General features: G+C 38.1%; 1 protein-coding gene and 1 pseudogene across 5 annotated transcripts in view; both read right to left on the reverse strand.

Annotated features, from left to right (window-relative positions):
- The window catches only part of ADAMTSL1 (ADAMTS like 1), a 901,468-nt gene that overhangs the window by 200,972 nt on the left and 674,097 nt on the right, over positions 1-26,399 (reverse strand). For 3 of the 5 annotated variants that reach the window (XM_032392420.1, XM_032392418.1, XM_032392422.1), the window contains 5 exons: positions 23,059-23,197; positions 11,188-11,238; positions 6,355-6,559; positions 4,977-5,124; positions 2,152-2,236 (listed from right to left, as the gene is read on the reverse strand). In XM_032392420.1, coding sequence (XP_032248311.1) covers positions 2,152-2,236; positions 4,977-5,124; positions 6,355-6,559; positions 11,188-11,238; positions 23,059-23,197 — 628 coding nt within the window. Of the gene's footprint in view, positions 1-2,151; positions 2,237-4,976; positions 5,125-6,354; positions 6,560-11,187; positions 11,265-23,058; positions 23,198-26,399 lie in introns of all 5 variants that reach the window. The other 2 variants (XM_032392423.1, XM_032392419.1) reach the window with 2 other exon arrangements.
- Positions 9,742-9,975, reverse strand: LOC116624494 (annotated as a pseudogene).

Genomic DNA, 26,399 nt, shown 5'->3' on the forward strand with positions numbered 1-26,399 from the left:
TCTTTACAAATGAACTTTGGTCGTACCAATCTGGATTTTGAAATTCTTTTTCAATCTTTTGCTGTTGAAGGTGTGATTCGGGGACACAATTTGTGGTCTGGCACACCATATCAGATTTAGATCCAAACAGGATGGATCTGAGAAAATTCTAAGTTGCTTTTGAATATATAGATTGCATTGTTAATTTATATCTCTGATGAAATTTCAACTACGGGTTGAATTTGGAAACCATTTCATATCTTACATGCTATACTCTGAGCTCCTGGAGGGTGAGTAACATGTCTTATGCACCAATGCAGAGCACAGAGCATAGGGCTTATATTAAATAAATTAATCCAGAAAATCTTCACTCTGAGAAACTGCTTTGATCATAAATGAAACTGATCATTAAAGTGCTTTCCCTTATTTTTAAAAATGATGCAACAGATATACATATCTAGTACAATTGATATATAGTTACTAATCAATCAATCAATCAATCAATGTTTGTCTTTCTTCCTTGTTTCCTCTTTTGAAGCATCTGAAAAATCCATGCCTGGTAGTCTTGCAAATTTCATGGCCTTGATAAAACTAAGCAGGTAAGGGACCGTGATCAAGTGGGGCAAAGATTGGTATCCATTTGATCTCAATTGCAGCAAGAAAGGGAGAAGAAAAGCTAATATACTTCCTTTGCCCGCAGATATATTTTATCTACGCTTTACTTTTTGTGAGTGGCTATACTGCAAAGCTGGGATATAAGGAATGTGAAAAGCTGCCCAGACTTTCACATCAAATCTATGTTACATCATCAGAGGGAGCCTGGGCCTTCTCACCTTTCGCCTCTTAGAAAAGAGGAGGTCAGATTTTGGAGAAGAGGGGGAGACGCTCCCCCTTCATTTTCTTACTTCAAAACTGAAAAGTATTTAGAGAGCAAAAATGCAATCACGTGTTTTGAGAAACACTTGGGAACTGATAAATCTCCAATGTGAGAGCCCCAAAGGCTCATTTTGACCCTTGGCAAGAGGATTACACCTGATTCAAAACCCAGGGAAGCCACATTCAGTGAGACACTACGTTCTTAAAACCAGTCAGTTTCAAAAGCAAAACATCTTGTGGTTTTAAAACTTACGAGGGCTCACACATGAAAAAGTGCTCAACATCACTTGGCATCAGGGAAATCCAAATCAAAACCTCAATGAGATACCACCTCACACCAGTCAGAATGGCTAAAATTAACAAGTCAGGAAACGACAGATGTTGGCGGGGATGCGGAGGAAGGGGAACCTTCCTACACTGTTGGTGGGAAGGCAAGCTGGTGCAACCACTCTGGAAAACAGTGTGGACGTTCCTCAAAATGTTGAAAATAGAGCTACCATACGATCCAGCAATTGCACTACTGGGTATTTACCCCAAAGATACAACTGTAGGGATCCGAAGGGGTATGTGCACCCCGATGTTTATAGCAGGATTGTCCACAATAGCCAAACTGTGGAAAGAGCCAAGATGTCCATCGACAGATGAATGGATAAAGAAGATGTGGTATATATATACAATGGAATATTATGCAGCCATCAAAAGGAATGAGATCTTGCCATTTGCAATGACGTGGATGGAACTGGAGGGTGTTATGCTGAGCAAAATAAGTCAATCAGAGAAAGACATGTATCATATGACCTCACTGATATGAGGAATTCTTCATCTCAGGAAACAAACTGAGGGTTGCTGGAGTGGTGGGGGGTGGGAGGGATGGGGTGGCTGGGTGATAGACATTGGGGAGGGTATGTGCTATGGTGAGCACTGTGAATTGTGCAAGACTGTTGAATCACAGATCTCTACCTCTGAAACAAATAATGCAATATATGTTAAGAAAAAAAAAAAGAAGAAGAAGATGATGATAGCGGTGGGGGGGAAGAATGAAGTGGGGGAAATCAGAGGGGGAGACGAACCATGAGAGATGATGGACTCTGAAAAACAAACTGAGGGTTCTAGAGGGGAGGGGGGTGGGAGGATGGGTTAGCCTGGTGATGGATATTAAAGAGGGCACGTTCTGCATGGAGCACTGGGTGTTATGCAGAAACAATGAATCATGGAACACTATATCAAAAACTAATGATGTAATGTATGGTGATTAACATAACAATAAAAAATTAAAAAAAAATAAATAAAACTTACGAGGGCTCTTCTGACACAGCGGCTCCTTCTTCTAGCTCTTGAGCTTGTTTGTACCATGGAAGCTTGGCCTCTACTGGAAGCTTCTCTGAGAATTAAGTGCATGCATATAAAAGAGAAGAGGTTAGAACCAATTTGGAATTTTAGGGAAATTCTTTAATCTCCTCACCAGTTCCTGATTTTGCACTACCTAGAAACCATGTTGATAACCACAAATGATAAGTTTTTAGGTAAATTTCTGCTTCTGATGATGGTTATATCAAGAAAAAAGAATATTTTAAAATGTTTAGTGATACCAGTCTACTAGTTTCTATGTTTCCCTTTTATTACGTGGAAGAGCAAAGGAGAGTTTTTTTATTATGAAAGTCGTAACTCTAGGAACACTGGCTTGACATGTATATGAAGAGTCATCAAAGTATCTCTTCACTATTTCCTGTTAAAAAGATAGAACAATATTTATCTTTTAAGACAAACATGAAGTGCAATAAATTATACTGTAATCCTTTAATAAATTCTGACATGTTTTTCTTTTTTCCTTTGGGTGAAGTGTGATCTATGCCATATTGTCACAAACAAACAAAACTGCCACTCTGAAATTCACAAAACACTGCTTTAGATCTCTGACTCATTCCGCACCACCCCAGGGCTCACGGACAGTCGGAATATGAGCAATGGAGGGTCCATAACCCATAATTTGACTGCGTCACCTATTTATCTAGCTTTTGGCCACACAATTCAGGACAAGCTTCCTAACTGCTTCCTGGAAAAAAAAAAAAAAAAACTGTGAAGGAGAAAAAGAAAGACAGAGGTTCTAACTGCTCCTACAGAAGTAAGTGCCAAGATTCCCATTTTGACACATTTATTAGGGTCATTTATAGGCATATTTGCCTTTATAGTATGGGCCAGTGAAGCTCTATCACCATTTTATGACATATAATTGTAAAGATGAAAGAAATATGTCTCTATATGCATACACCATAGAATTATATGGCATTTTAATGATGTTTAGAGAGCCAGACTCACTACTTAGTTGTGAAAATCCAGATTTTATTCTTGATAGTTAACCACAAACTGCTTTTCTTTCTCCAAAGTGGCTTGGTAAAGACAGAGCTAATAAATAATTGACTATTTTAAGTTAGGGGCATCACTTCTTTTCTTTTAGTCAGAAAACAAAGCGAGTGAGAAACGTAATACTGCTAAGGCCAGAAGGATCTGCTAACACTTAAACACGGTGACATGGTGCCCACACAAACATCATTTTACAGCTAGCCCACGTCTCCCGACTGAGTGACTCAGTCAACCTCGCCATATCTGACAGGGTGAGCCATTTCTGTTTCAGTGAGGAAGTGTTCAGCTGGTACTATTAGGCCTGCGATACTTTATTGTCTATTTGAAGCGGATCCTGTCAGAGGTACTGGTGGCCTCTTCCTCCCGCATCTGAGGATGCTGATGATAGTCAGGAGTTGAAGATCACATGTGTGGAGAACTGACTATATTCCAGGCAGTGAGCTGAGCACCCTGTCTGCACTATTTCTCATGTAATACTCACGTGATCTCTGAGGTAGTTACTATTATTAGCCCCATTTTACAGATGAGGACACTGAGTCTCAGAGAGAGAGAGAGAGAGAGAGAGAGACGCATTTATTACAATGTATCAGGGTTTTGGGTATTTTTGTTTTTATTTTCATTATATCATTTAGATTTCATGACACCATTCACTCCCACCAAGGGCAACCTATAGTAAATAAAGAGCTACACTGTGGCTGATTTTCCGAGAAATGTAATGGTTAGAGAAATAAATTAAGAAGCAAAGGGAAGGGAGGAAATCCAAAGGGGGAGAAATCAGAGAGGGAGATGAACCATGAGAGACTATGGACCCCGAGAAACAATCGGGGGGTTTCGGGGGGGGGAGGGTGAGAGGAGGGGGTAACAGGGTGATGGGTATTGAAGAGGGCATGTGCTGTGATGAGCACTGGGTATTATACTTAACTACTGAATCACTGAACACTGTATCAGGGACTATGTACTATACAGTGGCTGACAACATAATTAAAAAAAGAAGCAAAAGGGAATCATATTTAATATTGATAATAGGATAGCTTATAATAAGGAGTTCTCTACTTCTGATTGGTTTGTGACTTTGGCATTTTCTAGTTCCTTGACATGGATGATAGCAATATCAGCAAAGAAGTCCAGTTAGCATGCATGCCAAGCTGAGTGACCCTGTATAATTATAATAAATCTTCCTCACTCAGTAGAAATTTTCTAAAATTCGCTTTTTATAAATTATTTGCAGTATCTGTTAAATTCTGATTTATTTCAGATTTCCATTTCAAATTATGATTCTGGAATCTAGTCTTGTATTCATGTTTTAATTTTCAATATAAGAAGCAACGCCTTTCTGTTTCAGCAATTTGAAGTATGAAGCCTCCTAATGTACTTGATGCTTCCCAAAGTAGACACTCTTGGATTCACTGCATTATTTTTAACAGCAAGAAATGTGACTAGTAAATCACACACGTATTTCTCCAACATATCTATAATATCTCCTTTTAAGCAGATGTAGCTGATACTTTTCAGCAACAGTCTTCAAACAGCTTTATGATCCAGGAGAGAATTATGTAAATATGTAGTACTTAAGAATAATTTGCAAGCAAAAGGAGTGGAAAGATTTTTAGAAAGAGTTAAGTCTGCTTAGTAGAGTCTAAGCTACACAAAAGAGTTACTAAGAACACTCGGGATATTTAAAAATATCCCAAGGAGTTTCAAACAGTCCCCGAAGACACATAACAATGAAAAGACTGGTAACAGGGCACCTGTTGAGTTACCTTTGGGTTTATAGCAGGGAGTGGGTATGACACATTCCTCTTTTATGTGGGGCTTCGTTTTGGGGCTACAACCTCCTGTGTGCATTCCACGATGGTCGATGCAGAGGACCACCCGATACCTGAGGCCCTGGCCACATGTCACGGTGCACTGGAAGGAGAATGCAAGAGAGAGGAGACTCATAGCAAAGCCTTGTTTACTTTGCCTCGTTTCTCACCTGAGACTCTTTAAAGGGCTGCTTTTAGATAAGGACTCCCGGTGGATTTGTACCATTTCTTACCATTCATGGAGTCTTTGTTCTATTTGGCTATTTAGGGTGAAGCTGGCTGAAAATTAAATCACTTTCAGTTTCTCAGATTTAGATTAGTTAGGCAACATTCCTTAAGCACCCACTGCGTGCCAAGTCCCAAACCAAGCAGCGAAAAGAAGGAGAAAAGAAACTGTAGAGTGTGCTCATTTTTGATCACTAACACTGCATTTTAATTGTATTTAGTCACTTTGCTAGCTCCCACATAGACATTAACACTTTGCAAACTGCCATCATAGTAAATTTATATTGCAGCATGGCTGATCCAATTGATTATACTGACATGGTCAAAAATGTTTCAGGGAGTTGATTCAACGGCCAGATGTAGACGGCACCTCCAGGGCTTCTAGACGCCAGGGAGCAAGTCTAGATGGAGAGAAACGTCACAGCTCTGATCCTGCTGCCCCAAAGCCACATAGTGAAGTGAGAAGTCTTTTGCCGTCTCTGTGGCTCGGGGCACAGTGGCTTACCTCCTCATCTTTCTATCTCTTTTGCCATTTCAAACCTTTTGCAGTAGCAGCCAGGAAACCCCAAGTAACATATTCTTTAAGCTGCTGCAACAGTTTTCCTAACGTTCTAGAATGTTCTGCTTTTAATTATCCTACTTCATCCTCATTCTAATTATTTTGCCATTTCCATTTCATATTTTTTTTTCCAATGAATAATACAGATAGTTTTAATTGGAATCTACTCAAACCCTTTTTGGATGTAGACAAAGTATAAGAAATAAAAAATAAAACCAAACCGTGGTCTACTGAGCTCTATCATCAGAGCAGCTTCTGGACATTCAGGATCTGTCATTTGGCCTCAATGACTCTTGACAGACACTTGCCTCTCTTTGCCACTTGAGGGAATGTTATGAGTGATAGAGGCTTCTCGAAGTAACTTCAAGTTATGCGTATTTACTCATTTACTTTTGGCTATGCTGGATTTGGGGCATGCCTACATCAGGAGCTAACCCGGTACACCTCAAGAGAAGTGGGGAGCTGCACAGGGTAGCCGGTGGGGTCATGATGATGAGAGGGAAGAGTGGACTTACTCTCCTAATGAACAAAGAAAGAGGGCACAGTTACCGGAGACCACTCCTGTGCCAGCCATTTAGGACAGTCAAAAATGTTGCAGGGCTGCACGATGGGCATCTTAGGGGTGTACATGCATTTCCACTCTTCCACTGAGGTGACATGCCCCTGGATGTCCTCCTCCACACAGGAAACTGCCCGGCTCTGGATGCCCCCCCCACACGAGGAGGAGCACGCGGTCCACGGGGTGGCCTCCCACCTACAGAAGCAAGGGGAGTCATCAGGGCGGACATGCACATTGCCAAACCTCCTCAGTGACCTTTCCGACCAACCCCGTTCCCAGTGCCTATTGCGGCGATCGGGTTCTGAGAGGCTACAGTCAAGAGATCCGAAAGCCGTCTAGTGCCTAAAATCTGCTGAGTGAGAGCGAAAGATTCAATGTTGGCAAAAGTGCTCTGGAAACCTTGAAGCTCTAAGCAAATGTAAGATATTACTGTTTGGAGAGCTGTCCACAGGGCTATCCGTGCTGTCTGTAACCTACTCCAAAGAGGGCTATTCAGTCCCTCTCCCTATAGTTTGAATATATATTCTGTGTATAATATTTATATTATTTCATACTTTGTAAATATATATCCTGTATCTATGTTATATATATATATATATTTACTAAATCCCATTAAATATCTTTGTCAAGATTAAAACTGATTACTCACTTAATGCTAATAGTTTGCACCTGAGCCGATACTTTCTATTTTCAATGCAATACTTTATCACTTAGCTTCTGGATACTTTTACATGAGAAGCTCATGAATGATCAAGGTAAACCAAACATTCATTCCCTCTCCCCTGTTTCTACAATCATCAGCTTTGGGACTACATGGGTGCAGCACAATTCTGATGTTCAAACTAGGCCATCATTACACTAAGGAGCAAAAGTAATAATGTGAGGCATTATCTTCTCATTCCCTAACTGATGAGGGATACTGGCAGTCAGCTTTCCCCTGATAAAGAACTATTGGGATTGTGAAGAAAGTTTGGTTTTGGTTGGAAGGCCGATGGCAATGGAATCTAAAGATACAGTTACGTAAGGGAGAAAATTATAATATTATCAATAACATTTAAGAGAATTCCATCGGGTTTTTTAGATCTCTACACAGCTCTGAAGCATTTGGGACCAGATGCAGAGAGATATCTTTGCCTGATTCTTTTCTCTCCTCCTGCAGATTTAGAGAATGTAGAATTTTTAAAAATAGAAATATTGGGACTGAGCTTGTCTTTCTTGCATATATTCTGCTTGTGGATGAGGAATGCAAAGGAACTTTAAGATTTCTCTTAGAATTAGGAGAGAGATAATTTTAATGAGAGATAAACTAAATGTCACCAGGTTGATCTACTTGAAAAGTTAAATGTAAATATATTGCACGGGCATATCGTGGAGACATCAATTATTCCATAAGTAGGGTTTCATGTATATTGGGAACCTGACTTCTCTTCTGCATGAGCCTGGATACTGTGTGTTTCCCAGTTAACAGAGGATTTTCCTCCACATTTTCTCTGCACTGTTTGAGTCTAGGCAACAACTGTTCTCTCTACTACCAACAGCTTAAACATGCTGCCAAGTACAATATTTTCCTATGCATATTTCCCCGGGAGAGACAAAAGAAAATGCTATTAGGGGGAAACTGAGGCCCTCTGTTTAGCCCTTAGGAGACTTGCTGAGCCCTTTCAAGAGAACGAAGCAGCTCTGTAGAGGGCCTCTCTTCCAAAAGGTAAGACCAATTCTCATTTATCTCCATGTAAATACCTGGAGAGCTTCCCTCTGGATATGGATAATGGGTCTGATTCCCAATGAAATCGGACTGAATATATAAGTACACATTCATGTTAGATTTGATCTGACAGTGAAGTGGGACTATGTTTTTGAATGTACATTTAATCTCTTAGAACATTAAGATGCCATAAAAAGAGCACACTTCCTAATTGGTACTCTAACGTACCTAAACTTGACCCGTCTAAAGACAGAGTGATTAATTTCTGTCTCAACATTTGGACCTGACCCATAGCGTAATTTCACAAACAGTAATAAGTATCCTTTTCAGTGTCAGTGATCACGGAAAGACAAATGATGCTAATATTATTCTAAGAATTTTTAGTATGGATCCATCTTACCATCCAACTATAGTTCTATATGTGAAAAATTATTGTGTGAATCCTGACATAATAATAGGGTTATGTGGAATTTCAAGGCAAAACATGTCTGAGTGCTTCAAAGAAAGTATAATAAAAGCTGAGAGAAGGCATCAGTTAGAATATCTTAAAACAAGGACCAGGTAAGTGCTTGGTGGGGGGGTGGGGAGCAGGAAAAAAGCACATATCCAAGATTCCTCTCCTGGAAGAATAAAAAATGAGTTCATATATCACATATTTTAACTCCAATGGCCTTTAATTTTTTAAACATGTAGTGTGTTTAAGAAATTCTCAAAACTAAGAGTGATGTGGAAAATTTGTATATTTTAATTATGAATTAATAAGACTCCATTCTTCTAAGTTCACGTATGTGTTCCAAAGACTGAAAGCAAGAAAAAAAATCTAAAAATTCATTAACTGGGCTTTGTATCTACACTTGTGGTCTAAAACCTATTTAAATAATCAATATGTAAAGCCTTCTGCCTTGATCAGAATGTAGCTGCCATTTGAGAATCATTTTTGAGCCTCAGTTCTTAACTTTGGGTCATTTTTGAGACTCGAGTCTTCTTGTAAAAACATATTTGCAGAAATTCTTCCATTTACTAAGATTTTACCAATTAAGCAGAATATCTAACTTTAGAATTAGCTCAGTAACAGAAATGCAAGGAGTATGAAATACAGTCTGTTTATTTGCGATTGCCCTTTTCCATTGTGATGCACGGACAGGCCAATGTGTACATTGCATAACATTAAGGATAACATTAAGGAGGCTCATTTCAATCTATCATTGAGAATACTGGGCTTTTGGCATTTGGGGGAAATCAGATGTATAAGAAATGAAGTTTAACCTAAGACAGGCATTAGTCATACCAGAGAAATATAAATAAGAGAGATCATAGATATGAAAGAAACTTAGGAGTGCTATGACAAGAAAAACATAAACTTGACGTTGCTCACCCTGACATACAACTTTGCTTTTATTGTAAAATATATGGCCTTCCCACAAACAGATACGTGTGTCCTGTGGATACTTATTCTACAGATACAAAAACTGAAATCAAATGAAATCTTGGTTCGGTTAGATTAGTCTTGTTATATTTTCATTCCATTTCTTTTTTCAAGAAGCATTTACTATAGACGTTTGGTTCTGGATCAAGCCAGCAAAATGATCTATCGGTAGCATCCTAAAGTCATTTATCATCTTTATCAATATAGTCATAGAAAAGTGGGAGGGAGCTGATTAATAAGGTAACCCCTTAGTGGAAGAACTTAAAAAATACCCCCAAACAGCTATATGGAGTATAAATCCAATGCCCCTCTCTACATGCTCCCATTAGGATGGTGAAACTTGAGTTCTCTACCAGTCACTGGAAGTATTTAAGTAGAGGCTGGATGACAGCTTGTGCTGGTGTACATATATTAATCTATTAGCAATAATCGTGCCTCGGATAAACCTCATTGGCTATGATACTGCCACTGTGCAAAGCTGTACATGTATTAATCTAAATATCTGTGTGTATACCGATGTGGGAATACATATGCACTAAATACACATATATGTATATTTGTGTAAACACATACGTGTATAAATGTAGGGTGTAAGGGTGTGATTGCTCGGAAGGAGTAGGACAGGGAAGCATTTCTGGGGAGCTGAACTCAATGACCTCAAGGGCCCCTGTTTGGATTCCATTTCATGAAGCTTTTGGAGATTTTCAATCAAACTTTGTTTTATTTTGCAGTTCAGAATAAAATTATTTTCTAGGCTTTGTTCAGTTTGAGATTCAGAAAACTACCATGGGTTATTTGCACTATTTGCGATCTGATGGAAACTCTGGGTTCCAGATAGCAGCTGATGCCCTAGAGTCCAAGTGAGCAAAGAGGACTCCCGTCCTAGAGTCCAAGTGAGCAAAGGCGTCTCCTAGCACAGGGGTTCCGTCAAGCCCGATTCTAATTTCTGCTGCCTGGGGAGCTGTTTCCAATGTGGCAGATCCTACACTCAGGAGCTAGCATATTTTTCAGCCTCTCCAATTTTCGTATGAATATATCAATAAAGAGAACAAGGTCCCTTAACAGTTCCTCACTTTCATTTTTTTTTCTAGTTAAAAAAAAAAAAAAAAAGACCGTCCTTTAAAAAAGCAACACAGCACATGGAATTGGATGTTTTGGAAAAAAAAAAAAATGTCCCCCAAATGTTCTGAACAATAAGGATGGGAAAACATTGCCTTTTGGTCCACAATTATAATTTCTTTGGAACACAAAGAGGATCTTTAAAGCCCCTCTGCAGAGTAGTACGACATCTGGAATCCCACATTTGCGGTACTGTGATAATACTTCAGGCTGTGTTTGCTTAACAGTTAGCAACAGGGCTTTAATGCCTAGGGTCCTACTGCAGAGAAACAGAAGAGGACAAAGGGAGTGAAACAAAGACACAACATAACCCATACACTGTATCTAATCAGAGTCAATGACTGTGTCCGCTTCAATGTCATAAGATCCTATCTTAAAACGGTTCTTAAATGACAAGCTTAGAGTCTGAGCAGCCCAGTACTATCCAGAAGCAGAGCTCACGATGGGTTGCAAAATATACTATCTACCATCTTACTTTTACAGAAAAACACACAATCTACATCTACATAGATATATAAAAGAAGCAGAAGGCTGATTTACTAATTCTAGCATCAGGATGGTTGATTTACGTACCGAGGAAGGGGATGGTAGAGGTCATAAGGCATGATCTGCTTGTATCCGTCACTGTTAGGAACAATAATGCCAACCCTCTGAGTAGAAGGTACACACAATAAAATAAACACTAAATGATTACATTATACAAATTTTGTTAGACAAATGCAAAACAACATTAATAAATTGTCTCTGAAAACAACACTACAACAGTTCAGTATCTTTATACTAGCATATGCGTGAGGATGGGGCAAGTTCTTTGAAAGGGCACCGTTTACTATAATTAGTTCTCTGACCAAGCAGGAAATACCACTGGGAAGGGTGGTGGCAAGAAAACTTGGCACCTCATCATTAACTATGACACAATAAGCTTGTAAATGTTCTTTAATCCCCCAAATTATACATCCTATGAGGTCATTATCATCATCATTATTAATGTTACTTCCAGATGCTCAGCAAGCAATTACAGTTACTGTCTCACTCCTGATGAAAGAGAGAGCTCTGTGTAAGAGTCTGTACCTGGGGATCGACAAAACTCTGGCATGTGCATTAGCAAATAGGTTTCTTCTCGTGGCATATCTAAAGATTTTAGTAAATATCTAGAAAGCAGTCACTGGGTTATTGTTATAAAGGGAGGGAGAACTAGCAAATATAGTAGGCAACTAGCAACAAAAGCAAGTTTCCTACCAAAATAAAGGCAGGGCAGTTAAAATAGATAAAAAGAAATGAAAAATCGTTTTTGTGGTCTATAGTAATGTGATATTATGTTAACCGATATTACAGCAGTGGCTGTGATGGTCGTGACTGTTGTTAGTATATCTAGTGCCCTGGGAAACTCGTGAGATTCAGAGATAGAGCCTAAATGAGCCATAAGAAATGACTTTGTAGGGTGTATGGCTAATGGATTCACAAGAAATGATACTATAGGCTGTGTGGAAGTCCCCAGAGGCCTCACAGACTCTAATAAACTACACTAAACTACCTCACTGATTTCAACTAAAGCTTCCAATTGGCAAGATCTTCTTGCAGCGTCCCCTGGCTTGTGGAAGACTTATGACAAATTGGTCTCAGATAAAAGGGCTCTTATAAAAGACCCTCCATCAAGAGTGGGAGACAAAGAGAGCTCAATACACAGCTGTCACCCTGGTACAGAACATGGTAGGGCAGGAGCAGAAGATACTTATTTTGCAACTGACTGATAATAGGAAATCTCTCTTTTGAATACGGAAGGAACTCATGTATTCTCTATGTATCCCTGGGAGAGATGGATGGGTGTATATTTATATATCCACATTTGATGTAAATGTTGATATTTGTATTTAAATAAATAAATAAAGGCTTCAGTTTTAATCTCATTCTCTGATATAGCATGACATAATATATTCTTTTTAGATGGCTAGCAAATCTAAGCTTTTGGGTAAAACGGGTGAGCTCGGTATACTATGGATCAGACAGATAAAAACAGCACTGACTGGAGATCATCATAAATAAGAGGGAGTGATAAAGAGGGTAGTTTCTGAAGAAATGACTGAAAGGTACGAGGATACATGAGAGAAATTAAATTTAAAAGACAATGGGAAACAAAGCTATGAAAGATAGATTTCTATTCCCAGAGAGAAAACCGTTGGCATACTAATTTACTTGTTTATCTTACGTGACTAAATTTTCTATATTTATCTGTATGATTAAAGTTTTTGTACTCATTTTCATGGCTAGATTTTCATTGTGTATGGATGGGCATTCCCATAAAATAACAATATTCATGAAACTGGATGCTGCCTTTTGAGGAAAGTCAAAATCCCACAGCTCTCACAGAAAAATGGAATGAGTACTAACGTTAAACTTTTCTCCCTGTTTTTCCAAGTTAGAGAAACTTCCCTTCTTTTCTGCCTTCTTCTGACAGACAAACTGAAAAAGACTGATCCTATCTTTTATTATAATCATGTGATCTCTTTCCAATAATTCTTGTGTCTAGTAATTAAGGGAATTTTCTTTTTCAAAGAGCTATATTTTTACAGAATTCCAACCTTCCAAAGTTCTTCTAATAACTTTAGATATACATCTAATAGCAGTTAATTAAGAAATCATTGAAATTGACTTTGCAGTTATATTTGAGCTAATCCTAGTATTTTTACTCATGCCTACACCACCTTCTAAATGAAAAACAGTTTGTTGTCTTCTCTTCTGAAAAATTTTATAGCTATGATTTGTTATCCTCAATATTAGAACGAACTGTTACAGAGCTCTGCCAATTGATTTATCAGCTGATGATATTTAAAATGGAGGCAATGATATTGAAGAAAACAGGCTAGAAGAAGGGAAATAAAAGGGAGTGTATATAGAATTCAAGATGTTGGGCTTTGCTTTGGACTGATTTAGAAATTGTGTTTTTGTTTGCACAAGGAGCTTTAAACCTGGATTCAGCAAAACTATAGCTATATTTGTCTTTCTATGGCATGGGTCATGGTGAAGACTCATAAAATCATTCTATGGCACCTGTGAAAACAGAAAGATATCAAAACAATGGCGCTCTGTCCAGTCTTGTTAATGCATGCTCATGTGCATGGGCTCTGCTCTCTCTAGGGGTTCATGCCATGGCCCTGGCCTTTCACTACACTGTCACAGAAGGGTAGGAGGCACTGTGCCCTAAATGTAACTTCCTATTGCTTACCTTTAAGACACTTGGTCTTTTTCTTAGGCAAAGTGTACATATTGAAGAATGATGAAAAGGATACCATTCAGGGACTTTAAGAAGCTCTTCCCATGTTTAGGTCGTGTGTGTGTGTGTGTGTGCATGCGTGTGCATGTGCTTGCATTCAGACATGATAGGTGGGAAGTGGTGAAGGAGGCAAAAATAATTAAAAAAAATGATCACAAGAGAAGATGTAAAAAACAGTTGGTTTGGGGTAAAACCATGCATTCTTCATTGCCTTAACTATTCTGATCCCTCATGCACTTCTTACACTGGCCAGCGACCTGACACCATTGGATTCCCCAACATCAGGGATTGTGGTGGGAAAATGCGAAGATGAGGATGAGGTCATTCTGGACTCACGTGGTGTAAGTGACATGGTACTTCATCCTCTCAAAGTACACCCCTTGATGAACTACCCAATGCTGGGAGAATGCTTCCATGTTAAGACAGGCTCATGTAATGAAATATTACGCAGTCATAAACATGAAGCCTTTGAGCCATTTTTAATGACATAGAAAATATTCAAATATAATGTCAACTGAAGAAAATTCAATGCAAAGTAGAACATACCATGTGAACCACAATACTAAGAAAATTCATGTGTTCATAAATCTATATAATCATTTTTGTAGCTCATATATGTGTCTATGTATGTGTAAATACATATAAATAAGTATGTAATTATACATAAGTATAATTATGTCACAGAAATATATTAGGAAAAGACCAAAAACAGTTGTTAGTTCCTGGTGTTTGCCTTTGTATTTTTACGTTTTTCTGTTTTCTGAGTTTTCTATAACGTATAGTCACAGGAACTAGAATATTCAAGCAAGACAAAATACAAGTCTGAGAAAGTATAAGGCAGGAACATTTTAAAATATGATATAAATGGATGAAATGAGGCCATCACCTCAAATCCTAAGTGTCACTTAAAGATTATCAAGTCTGTTTTGAAATCATCTCAGAAGCTATTTTAGAACAGTATCCCTGACTTTAAATGGCTTTAAAAATCAATCCATATTCAGGCTCACACTATTTAGTAAATCCGTCTCTCCAAGAAAAAGCCTAATGGAACTATCTCTAGGGGAGCCTATTTTGTGGGGTTCTGGGTTCTTTTTATAATGGAAATGAACCAGAACAAGTCCTTTTCATGGTGCTAAATGTCCCTTTCTACGAATCTCTGATGACCTCTTGCTTCTTCTCCTGAGCTGCAGAGCCTCATTGCTGACTTCCTGACAACTGGATATGCTCTAGCTTTGTCAAGCTCAATGTGTCCAGAGAGTTCATTATCTTCCCCCGTGATCACTGTTGGTGTTCAGAGCACTACCATCCTCCCATCCGGCCAGGCTACACACCACGGGACATCTTCCAGACACCCATCGCACTAACTCCACTCATCACTTTTAAGATGCTTTTAAGTATCTACTAAGTTCTAATTATGTATAAGTTTTCTTTAGTTTAATACCATGGGACAGAATCCATATCGGTTCTCGACTGGATCTCTTGACACCATGCCCTGGGCAGAGGCAATTAGTGACTATTCATTCAGTGAAGTCATGCTGTTGGTATGCAGACAAAAAGGCAAGCAGCACCACCCAGAATTAAAGCAAACAAACAAAACCAGGTCAAAGAAACTCCCCAACAGACTGTCCCTCACTGGGGACATTTTTAGTCCCACTCCTTGCGTTCCTCTAGCTCTGCTATCTGTTTGAGGGGGCAGACGGTTTTTTTTGTGTGTGTGGGGGGGGGTTGGCAGTTAAGGAAGGCTGCTCTGGTAGCAGAGGTGATTGGGGGATTTGGTGCGGAGAGAGGACAGCTTAATGACACCTGTGCTTCTAGCCTGCTTGGCTTACCTCTGCATCTCCTCCATTTGGTATCTCCCAGAAATAGCATGACAGCTTGAAAAGATCTCTTTCCTGTCTCCCGTGTCTTTCAGATATCCTGATGCTTTGTCACTATACAACTCTCTCTGGGCAGTGTTGGGGCCCAGAGCCTAGCTGATTTTTCTTTGCCTTTGCCATGGCACCAAGCATCGAACCTGTACTGGTTAGGTACTTAAAAAATTGAATGAAATTGTGGGTGGTGGAGGGAGCTCCGGCAGAGAAGAGAGTATCTCATCTTCTCTTGACAACTCTCGGGCAACAGAAACCAATCTCTTCCTAAGCAACAGTTTAGGATGGGGCAGGAGAGAAGTGACCAAAAGTTGGAAAAGACACAAGCGTTCACTTTTTCTTGGGTCGTAGAGAACACAGGATCATGGTATAATGAGGAAAAGGACCCCCTGAGGAGCTGGGAGATGGACAGTCAGTTCTCCTGTCACTTCTTTCTGTGTGATCTTGAGTGCCTTACATTTGGACTTCTGCCACATATAAGTACTGGATAAAATCGGGAGTTTTAAGATGAAGTAGCAGTGGGGGCTTGGAAACCCATCTCATGGAGCTCTATCTTACCTCTTCTATTCCTAGTGGCTGCTGAAGGCACAACTTGCAGCTCTGTAGACCACAAATTGGAAACTACTGAACTAGGTGATCATCTCAAAATCTATCCTACTCTAATGTTTGGTGACTTCTTAAAGCACCGTGGGCTTCCCTAAGCAAGATGGGATCCAGCAAATGAGAAAATATTCTATCAATAGGTCACAATCTTTTTTTAAACCATCGTACCTAGGTGCCTCGTTAGCGCAGTAGGTAGTGCGTCAGTCTCATAAACCATTGTACCTACTAGGCAATATTCACTCATCTTTTGGAACCAGACCAAAAGAACACTGTTTCATCATCCAGGTTTTGAAAACATTTTTAAGGCACACATTCATTTTTCTGCTATAAAACCACTGGAGAGTTTTTGATCATTTGACCCCATATATTAATATTTCCTCACATTGCTATTTCTGTGGTTCATATTCTTGATATTAATGAATGCAATTTCTGAACTGCTTTTAAGTAAGTGGGACTAATATTTCCTTGGGCTTTGTTTATCTCTTACTCTACTTTCCCAAGTGATTGGTCACTATTTGGATTGAGTAAACATCAGTATTTATGCTTATATAAAAGAGGCTTGTCTAACTTAGGTATGTGGTCATTTCAAAGACCCAGGGGACCAAACTTCACATAGACATGTAAAGTTGTCAGTACTGTACTGGTTGTGGGGGTCTACGTTGGGCTTAAACCAGATATTACAGGGTGCTAAAGGCATCATGAAGAATAAGGTGTCTGTGGCATGAATCGGGTCACCGAGTTTACATAGTAGAGGAGGTAGGTCTGGAACTGGAAGCACTTAGACTTACAACCTAGCTTTCTTTTGCACAATCTAACCTGGGACAGATCACTCAACCTCTTTAGCCTTCAGTTTGTTTATCTGGAAATAACAGATAATAATCTCTGTCGGCTAACCTCCCAGGGATTGTAAAACTGAATTGAGATAATGGATGTGAAAGCATTTCATCAACTTCATAAAGAAGTAACATTGGGCCAGTCATTTTACAGGTTTGGCTCTCAATTTGATAATGATAGCTGACTTCTGCTGAGTGCTTGGCACCTTGCTAAGAGCTTTATATGTATTATCTCATTTAATCCTCATAGCTACTCTCTTACAGGAATATTATACTCATTTTACAAATGGCAAAATTCGGGTCTAGAGAAGTAAAGAAGTTACTAGCTAGTAAAGCCAAAGTGATAGATGTTAAAATGGAGGATGATGATAATACCTGTTCCATTAACTCACAAGTTAATTAAGAGAATTGCATAAATAATTACGCTTTTCAAAAGTGTAAGATGTAATGTAACAAGTGATTATTGGTAGTAATGAGCTAGTTTGGTAGAAGGACTGAATCGCCCCAATAACGGAGTTATAGCTGATTGTCTGATGATGTGTGTGTGTGTGTGGTATGACTATAAACTTGGAAGGATATGACCATGCATCCTAAAAAGAACCAGAACTCTGCTTTTTTACCTCATTATAGATAATGAATGAAAGTGGACGTGGGATTTTATGGTGATCTTTCTTATTGCTTACTCTTTCGCTTCTCAGAGCAATATATTCAAATGAGGTTGACTGAAAGGAAGTTGTTACTTTTCTAAATCATTTACCCCTTGTAACAAAACAAAAAGACTTCCAAGATTAGGGAAACATTTCATTATACTTTAATTGCTAACGAGGCGCCCATTTTCTAGTCCTTACATTGAGTTCTCCTTTTTTTGGAGACATGGCATGAATCCCATCTGAATAAAATGGCAATGTCTCACAGCTGGTTAAGTGGGGATTATTAGGCAGTTGCACACTGCGATTTATGGAGATGCTAATTATCTTAATTGCTCATGGTTGTTGTACTTTAAAAATCTGATACATGTGATTTACTTTGACGAAGATATTTTTTAGGAATTTGTGTCTCTTGCTGTTAAAACAAGAGAGAACGCCATTTCTAGACCCATAGAGAATTCCGGGGCATCTTTTCCCTTCATGGAGGAGAAAGCTGATTTCTGGAAAGTTTAGCAGTTTCTCTCTGAGGTAACATCGACATTATCATAATCATGATCTTAGTCATAATAGCTGTAGCAACTAACATTTTTGAGTGCTTATCATGTGTCAGACATTCTACTAAGCTCTTTAAATATCTTAGGGCACTTATTCCTCATGATGACTCTGTGAGGTAAGTACTGTTATTTTCCTCACTTCACAGGATAAAAGACGGAGATTTAGTGAGAACAAGTAACTGGCCAAAGGCTACTCAACCAGTAAACGGCAGAGCCAGGATCCCAAGCCAGACTCTTTGCTCCAAAACTCCCCTCCTAACCACCAGGCTGTACTGCCATTGGACTAGTTAGTCACCAAGTTAGCGTGACCAGGTTTTTACATGCCCACTATACATAATGGCTTTCGCGATGCAGATTATTTCTTTAAAGTTGCATTAAGATTCAATCTGAGATTTTTGTTTACAATTTGGATCACGGCCAGGGATGACTTATGCAATTTGCTGTCAAATTAAATGGGGCTGGACAAAAAAGTCCACTGGAACTCACCAAGAACCGCCGCTCGGGGCATACAAGTTTGGGCATTTGCTCAGGACTGTTGCTCGGAATTCCTTGAGGGAAGGGGGAATCTGGATGCAGTTTCGGCTAGAAACAGATTTGTTTGCTAATGATCGTGACCATGATAGTGTGATGAGTGAGAGCTTTTTTCACTTTTCCAACCCTTGCCAATTGAAGCCCCCTTCATTACTGCCTTGGAGGGAACACTGGAGGCCTGTGCCAGAATGAATCTGCAAAGGTGCTTCTCTGATCTTCTCACAAACAATGTCTTGCACAATTTCCCCCAGACAGCATTAACAGTCATTCCGGTCTCATGGACTGAGCTACAAAAGGCCAAATGTAGCGTAGTTTACATTGAAAGCCACTCTGAAAACACAAGGTGCTTATTAGCTGAACTAAAATGATGCCTTTTTAGTTGTTGCTGGACCATAGGCATACATTTTAGGGCTTTCTCGCCACATGATGGATTTTAGCCTTCACCTGAGAGGTAAAGATGAGACAAAGTACTGCACAAACAAACAACAACAGAAAAAGGCATTAAAAAAAAATTTCCCCGTGGTGTAAGACAGAAGCTGTAATTATGACATGGCAGGCACGAGAGAGGATTTTACATTTGATTAGATTCTAAACGTCTTAGCTACAGGGGAAAGGGTCCATACTATGGGGTGAAATGAATGCAGTGGAAAACAAATAAAACATGCAGTAGATCCCTGACTTATAGGAGGGGCATGCCTCTGGACTTCTGGGAGTACCCAAGCTGGGACCGCCACCAGAACACTGGAGAGAGCCTATGCTGGGATTAGTGATGTCATAGCTCTGAGTCACCAATGAGAAACAGTCTTAATTTTTGCTAAAAGCCATTAAATTTTTAACTTCACTCTCTCTTTCCTTCCATTAGAAGTGTTAAGTTTTGGCTTCCTTTTTGAGACCACTTTTGGAGAGGAAACAAGGTATTTTACCACTTCATAAAAATGACTGCATAAAAGACACCAGCAGAGAGCAACAAAAGCTCTCTTGGGATGGAACTTCTGGTCGTCAGGTAGGCTCAAATGTTGGTCTAGTAGGATAAGGGACTCATATTCCTGCCTCAGTAAAATGTCAAGTTACTATATATCATGGATATTCAGGCTTGGTTTAGAATAGTGGAAACCAAGAAGGCTAAATCACTGAATTCCAAGTGTCCACTGTACACAGTATGATCTCATCTGTGTTATGAGCTATAGACAAGACTGGAAAGAAATATAGCAAAAGCATTAACACTGGTGATTTGTGGGCACTGGAGATGGTTAGTGAGGTTTATTGTTTTCATTATAGACTTTTAACTCATTGACATTTCTTAGTTAGCATTAAGCATCAGAAAAAAAAGCCATAAAAACATAAAAATTATTTTGAAACCATGGACTAGATGTCAACAATCTCTTTAGCTTCGAGAATCATTAGATGAGCCAATCCACAAACCATGTGAACCAGTGCATATTGTCAGTGAGTGAAATGAGTAAGGGATGTCATTTAGTTCACTAGTTCAACTGTAAACATTTAGTTATTAGAAAGTAAATTAATGCAAACAATGAAGCTATTTTGGTAGACGAAAAAAATTGGATATCAAGGATTATGGCGAATGGTCATCATAACCAGTCTATTTCTGGTTTGTTTTGGCTTCAGATGTGTAGCAATGAGGGAATTCTTATCATCACAGAGAAGCAGATGGTAATGGTAACAGTTTTTTTACAGCTCACCCTGCAATCTCAGGATACTTATTTTTCAGCCAAATAGACATATTGAAGAACTTAAGGATGAGGGCAAAAAGTAGTTACTTTGGTGGTATAACATTTTTACAACTGTTACAACAATTCTTACAATTTAGCTGAGCTTGAATAAGTTAAAATTAGTTTAACGTGTTTGAATATATGAACTTCTTGTGAGTTCTTGTTTAAAAACACTTCAAAATATATCAAATCAAATTCAGTGAAGAAACTCTGTGGAATAACAGGTTCTGTAGGCAAAGACTGAAAACCACTAACTTAATGCAACAAACAACCCTCTCACCCCCATTTAGTGGGTGAGAAAACTGAGGTCCAGAAGGGTAAAATAATAAACCAAGGGCTCCAGACTAATAATTATTTAGTGCACCTTTTGCTGTCCATGGTACTTCCCAGGCTTGACAGGCAATAAACTTGGTATGCGAACGGGATTTTGCTTTCAAATAATAGATAATAGGCCCCAAATCCTAGTCTCATACAAGTAAAGTGAACAAATATCTCAAGGGCTAGATAAAAGAAATTTCTTTTGGAATTCAAAAATATCTGACTGTCGGTACTAAGGACGTCTACATTTTCCCTCTTGGGGGTTTCTAATTTTAGATACAAAGGCGATAGTTTACTGTCATTGTGTCACTCCTGATTTGACTATGAGGCAGTTATACCTGTAGTTAGAAAGCAGTTTCTTGAGGGTTTGACTCTGCTGTGTCTAAAGGGAGGGCAGACCTTTGTTATACAGTATCTTCTTCTCTCAGACCATCACTTCCTGTTTTCTCTTGGAATTTAGAAAAGTTGCTTTGATCCCAGGGATGCAAATAAGTGCAATGAATTTCCCAGTGATACTGAAGTATCTTAACCTTGGAGCAGCAAATCTACATTTCCTAAAGCAGTTTCCTCTTAAATCTCTCCTACTGCTAAGTCTTAATTTTTACAGCTTTGTTTAATTACCTCTGCAATAAAAAAGCAGCTTCCTGACATTTGCCTCTAACTTACTTTTTCTTTCTCTTTTCTCAGTTTTTTTTTCTTAATAGCCACCTGTCCCAACATTTATACATGTGCTGTATTAGATGTTTTAAAATAACATAGGATGCAGACAAAGCATAAATTTCACAGGCAAACCTCTTTCATTGTAACATGGCCTTTTGCTTTTGGATAATAAGAAATACGCCACAAGTATTATTCTGACAGAGAAGACAGATAAAAATCAGAAGCCAGAAAAAAATTGAGTAAATTATAAACATTTTCTTAAAATTGTTAACAAAATGCTTTTATCTCACAACTGTCTTCCATGGCCATCTCTTTATGGAAGTTTTTCCCCCAGTTGTGGGAGTGAATCCCTCATTTCTCCTAGAAATTTACACATAAATTTTCACGAAAATGTGTAAAGCCTTTCAAAGTCTTCCTCTGGCTGAGCCCACCTGTCTGAATTAGGATAACTATGCTTTTCACACACTGGTCTTCTGGTATAGATATAAAGATGTATAATAAGTAGAATAATTTAAAATTAGGGGTGAATTGCATTAGTTATAATTATCTTGTCTAAAAATGCTTCATACTCTTAATATTTCCAAAATAAAAAAAGTCCAAGCAAAATTTTAACACCTCATTCAGTTTTTAAACCATATCCAATTTTTAATACATAATTATCTGGTGTAACATGAACCTAAGTTAACTTAAACTTCACCTAAATTATATAATTACAAAATATTGATTCTTTCTGTGTCTTTAATGAAACCCTGTTACTCTGGGTTCAGTTTTATGAGCTAAGTATATGAAATAGGCAATTTTGCATCACATGTAGAATTTAGAATCCATGAATATGAGACAGACAGAGTACAAGAAAATAAACTTTAGAAAGTTAACAGCAGAAAACAAAAACTTCAAAGATAGAGCAATTTTCATGCATGTTGCTCATGTACTATTTCAACTATTTCAACTTTCATTTTTATGTACATATAATTACTAAACTATGATTTAAAAATAATATTGAGGTGCTTCTCAAAAATCCAAGGAGCTTGGGGAAGGATTTTTTATCTTTTGGTGTTCATAATTAGTTTCATAGGAGGAGAATTTTTTTTTATATCTTCTCTCTTATGCTGAGGATAAGGAGGCTAATAAAGAGATTTACCAGGAAGTGTTGCAACTACAAAGGCGAATGTCACACCACGAAAAGACTGCTGACCTGTACTTTTATGACTCCTCATCATCTGAGATATTTCATTTGTCAGTCTGATTCTTAAATCTAAGTGAGGGCCAATCATGGTTTCCAAAAAGCCCCAAAGTCCAAAAAGTAACAATAATGCATGATTAGGATTGGACACTGGACAGTGATGCTTATTTTTCATTAAACAATTTAAGAAGCTTAGTTGGAACTTGATTTATGTTTAGGACAAATAAACTGGTAAATTTGACTGACCTGGCTGGGCAAGGATCCAAGTTGCACTCTTGAAGTTTGGGTTTGGGTTTGATGTTCTCCGGGTAATACTGACAGTATTGATCGGCAACCACACGGTTGCTCCGAAGGTCGTAACACTCTGCCGATGTCAGCTGGTAACCTGTAGCATCAAACCATCCAGGCAAGTTTAAGACACACAAACCATGGTAAAATATAAGGCAATATATTTCTTTATGCTTTTTGGCCATCTCCCATTAACGGAAATTCCTTCCCAATGCTTCAGTAATTTCCAGGACAAAAGACAGATAAATGGAAGGTGCGTTAATTTTTGCAGACCTCAAACACTATTTTTCCACTCAAATTTTAATCATTAAATTATACTATAAGGTTTGAATCAAGAAGGGCAGAGCTAGGTGAAAAGACTCCGCTGTAAGTCCTAGTCTTGTTAATTTGCTTTGTGTCATCTGAAATTGTAACAAAAGATGATCAGTATTTATTTGCCAACCATTAAATTTTGCAAGGATGCAAAATTGCCTCTTTTGTATCTGGGGCACCAGGAAGAATAAGCTCCCAAACTGATCAATAAAATAAACTCTAACAGTGCACCCGTTGGATGGATGGGGGACAATAGGATACAGCACAAGATCAGGTCCTGCCAGCAGCCTTGGGTACATTATCTTTGTCTACATTCAACCTGAGTAGGTTAGGCTGAGTAAATGGAGGATGAAGATCCTAACAGTAGCCACTAGGAATCCCTCCAGAACAACAACAATAATAGTACTCCCCTAATGTTCAATTTCTTCTTCACCTAAAATCCTTGGCCATTGCTCCTTAAGTCTCTAGCTGATATTTTTTAGTTTCCGTGCACACATTTCCACTGTTGAGAGAATTCTTTTAAAAAATAGCATTGCTGGGTACTACTTAGTTGCATTCATTGGAGCTTTCCCACCTGCTTCTCTCTCATCCTGGGTTTCTGGTGAGATGGTGATGAAGACTGAGATTCTTAGCGTGAAAAAGAAATGTACATAGAGAATTTTTTTTTAACTTAGGCTTTTGTATTTTCTAACCCTAACCAACCTCCAAAATATATTCTCCCTGGCAGGTGGTTAAATATTGTTATCGCTAGATACGTGTTAGCAAGTCAGAATTAGAGTAATTAAAGACTTGCAAAAGATTTTAGGAGATCAGAAGGAGGCTTATAAACCAGATTTCCTGGCTTGGGGCTGTGTTCTCAGACCACCCGCAAAAATTAATTGTTCATTAAAGACCCAAAAAAAGACCTTTTAACAATGTTACTGTAAAGATGAAAAGCATGGAAAGTAATAGGTCAGAACATATGTTCCATTAAGCTTTTATTTTATAAGAAAATCAAAGAGAAAAATGACATTGTAAATAAGTAAGTGTACTTTTATTTTTCAATTACATTATACTCTAAAGCAGATAACGTTATGATAAACTAATCATTTTATAATAAAAATTATAATTTGTAATTTTATAAGCAAATCATTTTATACTTTTTATACTTTTATAATTTTCCATATAATAATTTCTACTCAAGGACAGAATTTATCATGTAGTAAAATGTGGGCATAATCAATAAGTAAATTGTATAACTGAGATTATGATTTTTAAAAATCATAATTTGTCAGCTTACAAATGTTGTCAGGCTATCCGAGTGTGTGTGAAATGAAGGTTTAGAACAAAAATGAAATAAATGACAAGATAATTGTGTTTTCAAACATTTCACAAGGTAATTGGAGTAGTGATTGTTGGTTTACACTTAGCAAAATGTTGAATGTGGAACCAGAAATATAAAAGGGAACTCAGAGATAATTTCTTCAGTAATTTTCAAACTGTGGTCGGTACAGTGGGCGGAAGGCTGGTTTCCACATTGCTCCTATCTTCATTCTGAGCAGTACTCCTTTTATCTGGGCTTCCTAGTGAACTTTCTTTTGAAGCAAGGGTTTGATCACTCAAAACATTTGAAGACCACTAATGCTTCTACTTCTTCACTTAGATGTGAGGAAAATAAGACCGAGAGGAGTTGGAAATATATAAATCTAACATTAGTTGCCATTATATAGCAAGGCATCATCAAGGTTACTGAAATTAACCTCCAACAGCAGTTCTGTGTGAACCTGGCACAGTGGGCATATTACTGAATCGTTACTTCTCACAAAGCACGGTTTGCATTTAAAAAGAAAAGAAGAGGGGCACCTGAGTGGCTCAGTCGGTTGGGCGTCTGCCTTCGGCTCGGGTCACGATCCCAGCGTCCTGGGATCGAGCCCCGCATCGGGCTCCTTGCTCAGCAAGGGAGCCTACTTTTCCCTCTCCCTCTGCCCTTGCTTGTGTGTGCTCTCTCTCTCGCTCACTCTCTCTCTCTCAAATAAATAAATAAAAATCTCAAAAAAAAATAAAAAGAAGAAAAATAATTATTTGCTTGGATTTCTTTCTTCAAAACTATTTCCTATGCTAGTCATTAATAGGTGTATCAAAATTACATATTCCCAAGAAAACATCAAAGTAATTGGCATCTTATTTTTAAACAAAGTAATTTTTTCTTCAGGATAGAGCAGATGGAAATACTATTTTGTTGAAATGTTAAGAATGTTGAATTAATAGTTATTTAACAACCAAGTAAAAGCACTTAGAGGTATTTTTGACTAACTGCTTTTAAGCTAAAACCTAACATTATTCTATAGAACCTCATTTTTGGTGGTGTGTTCGCATTATGCAGCTGAAGATGAATTATTTCATATGTTCTTATTGTTTTAAAAAAACAAATAGGTAATAATTTGTCTCTATTTTGAGGTACCATCCTTCTTTTCTCTTGTCAAAATAATCTAGTGATTCCCATGTGGATTAACTACTTAACACTGTCCAATTAACGGGCTTCTATGAAAGTGGAGTCAGAATTTATTTGATGTGCTAGTTTTTAAAGGAATATACATACAATTTTATGCTCATTAAATCAGCAAAATTAAACAATTCTTATAATCCACAAATACTGGCTCAGCTGGCAATGAAACTCAACTATTCATATGCTGCTTATTACCATTCTGGAAAGAATTTTGTTAATATATGCCAATAGCCACAAAAATTCTGAAACTCACTCTTGAGAATTTATTCCAAGGAAATAATTTGAAAGAAGAAAAATACTTAGGTATTAAGTTATTCATTACATTATAATAGAAAAGTTTCAATGAACTAAATCTTCTATAGGGATATGGCTAAATAAATTATAAAATGATTTGAAGCAATTATTATGTAACCATTATAATTATCAAGGGCAGAAAATAGGAAGGGGATATCTTTTCCAGTAACACAAAATGCTGTCCATGTTGCAGATGTGACGGAGTGAG

This window comes from Phoca vitulina, unplaced genomic scaffold (assembly GCF_004348235.1).
Source record: "Phoca vitulina isolate PV1807 unplaced genomic scaffold, GSC_HSeal_1.0 scaffold67, whole genome shotgun sequence".
Classification (NCBI taxonomy): Eukaryota; Metazoa; Chordata; class Mammalia; order Carnivora; family Phocidae; genus Phoca; species Phoca vitulina.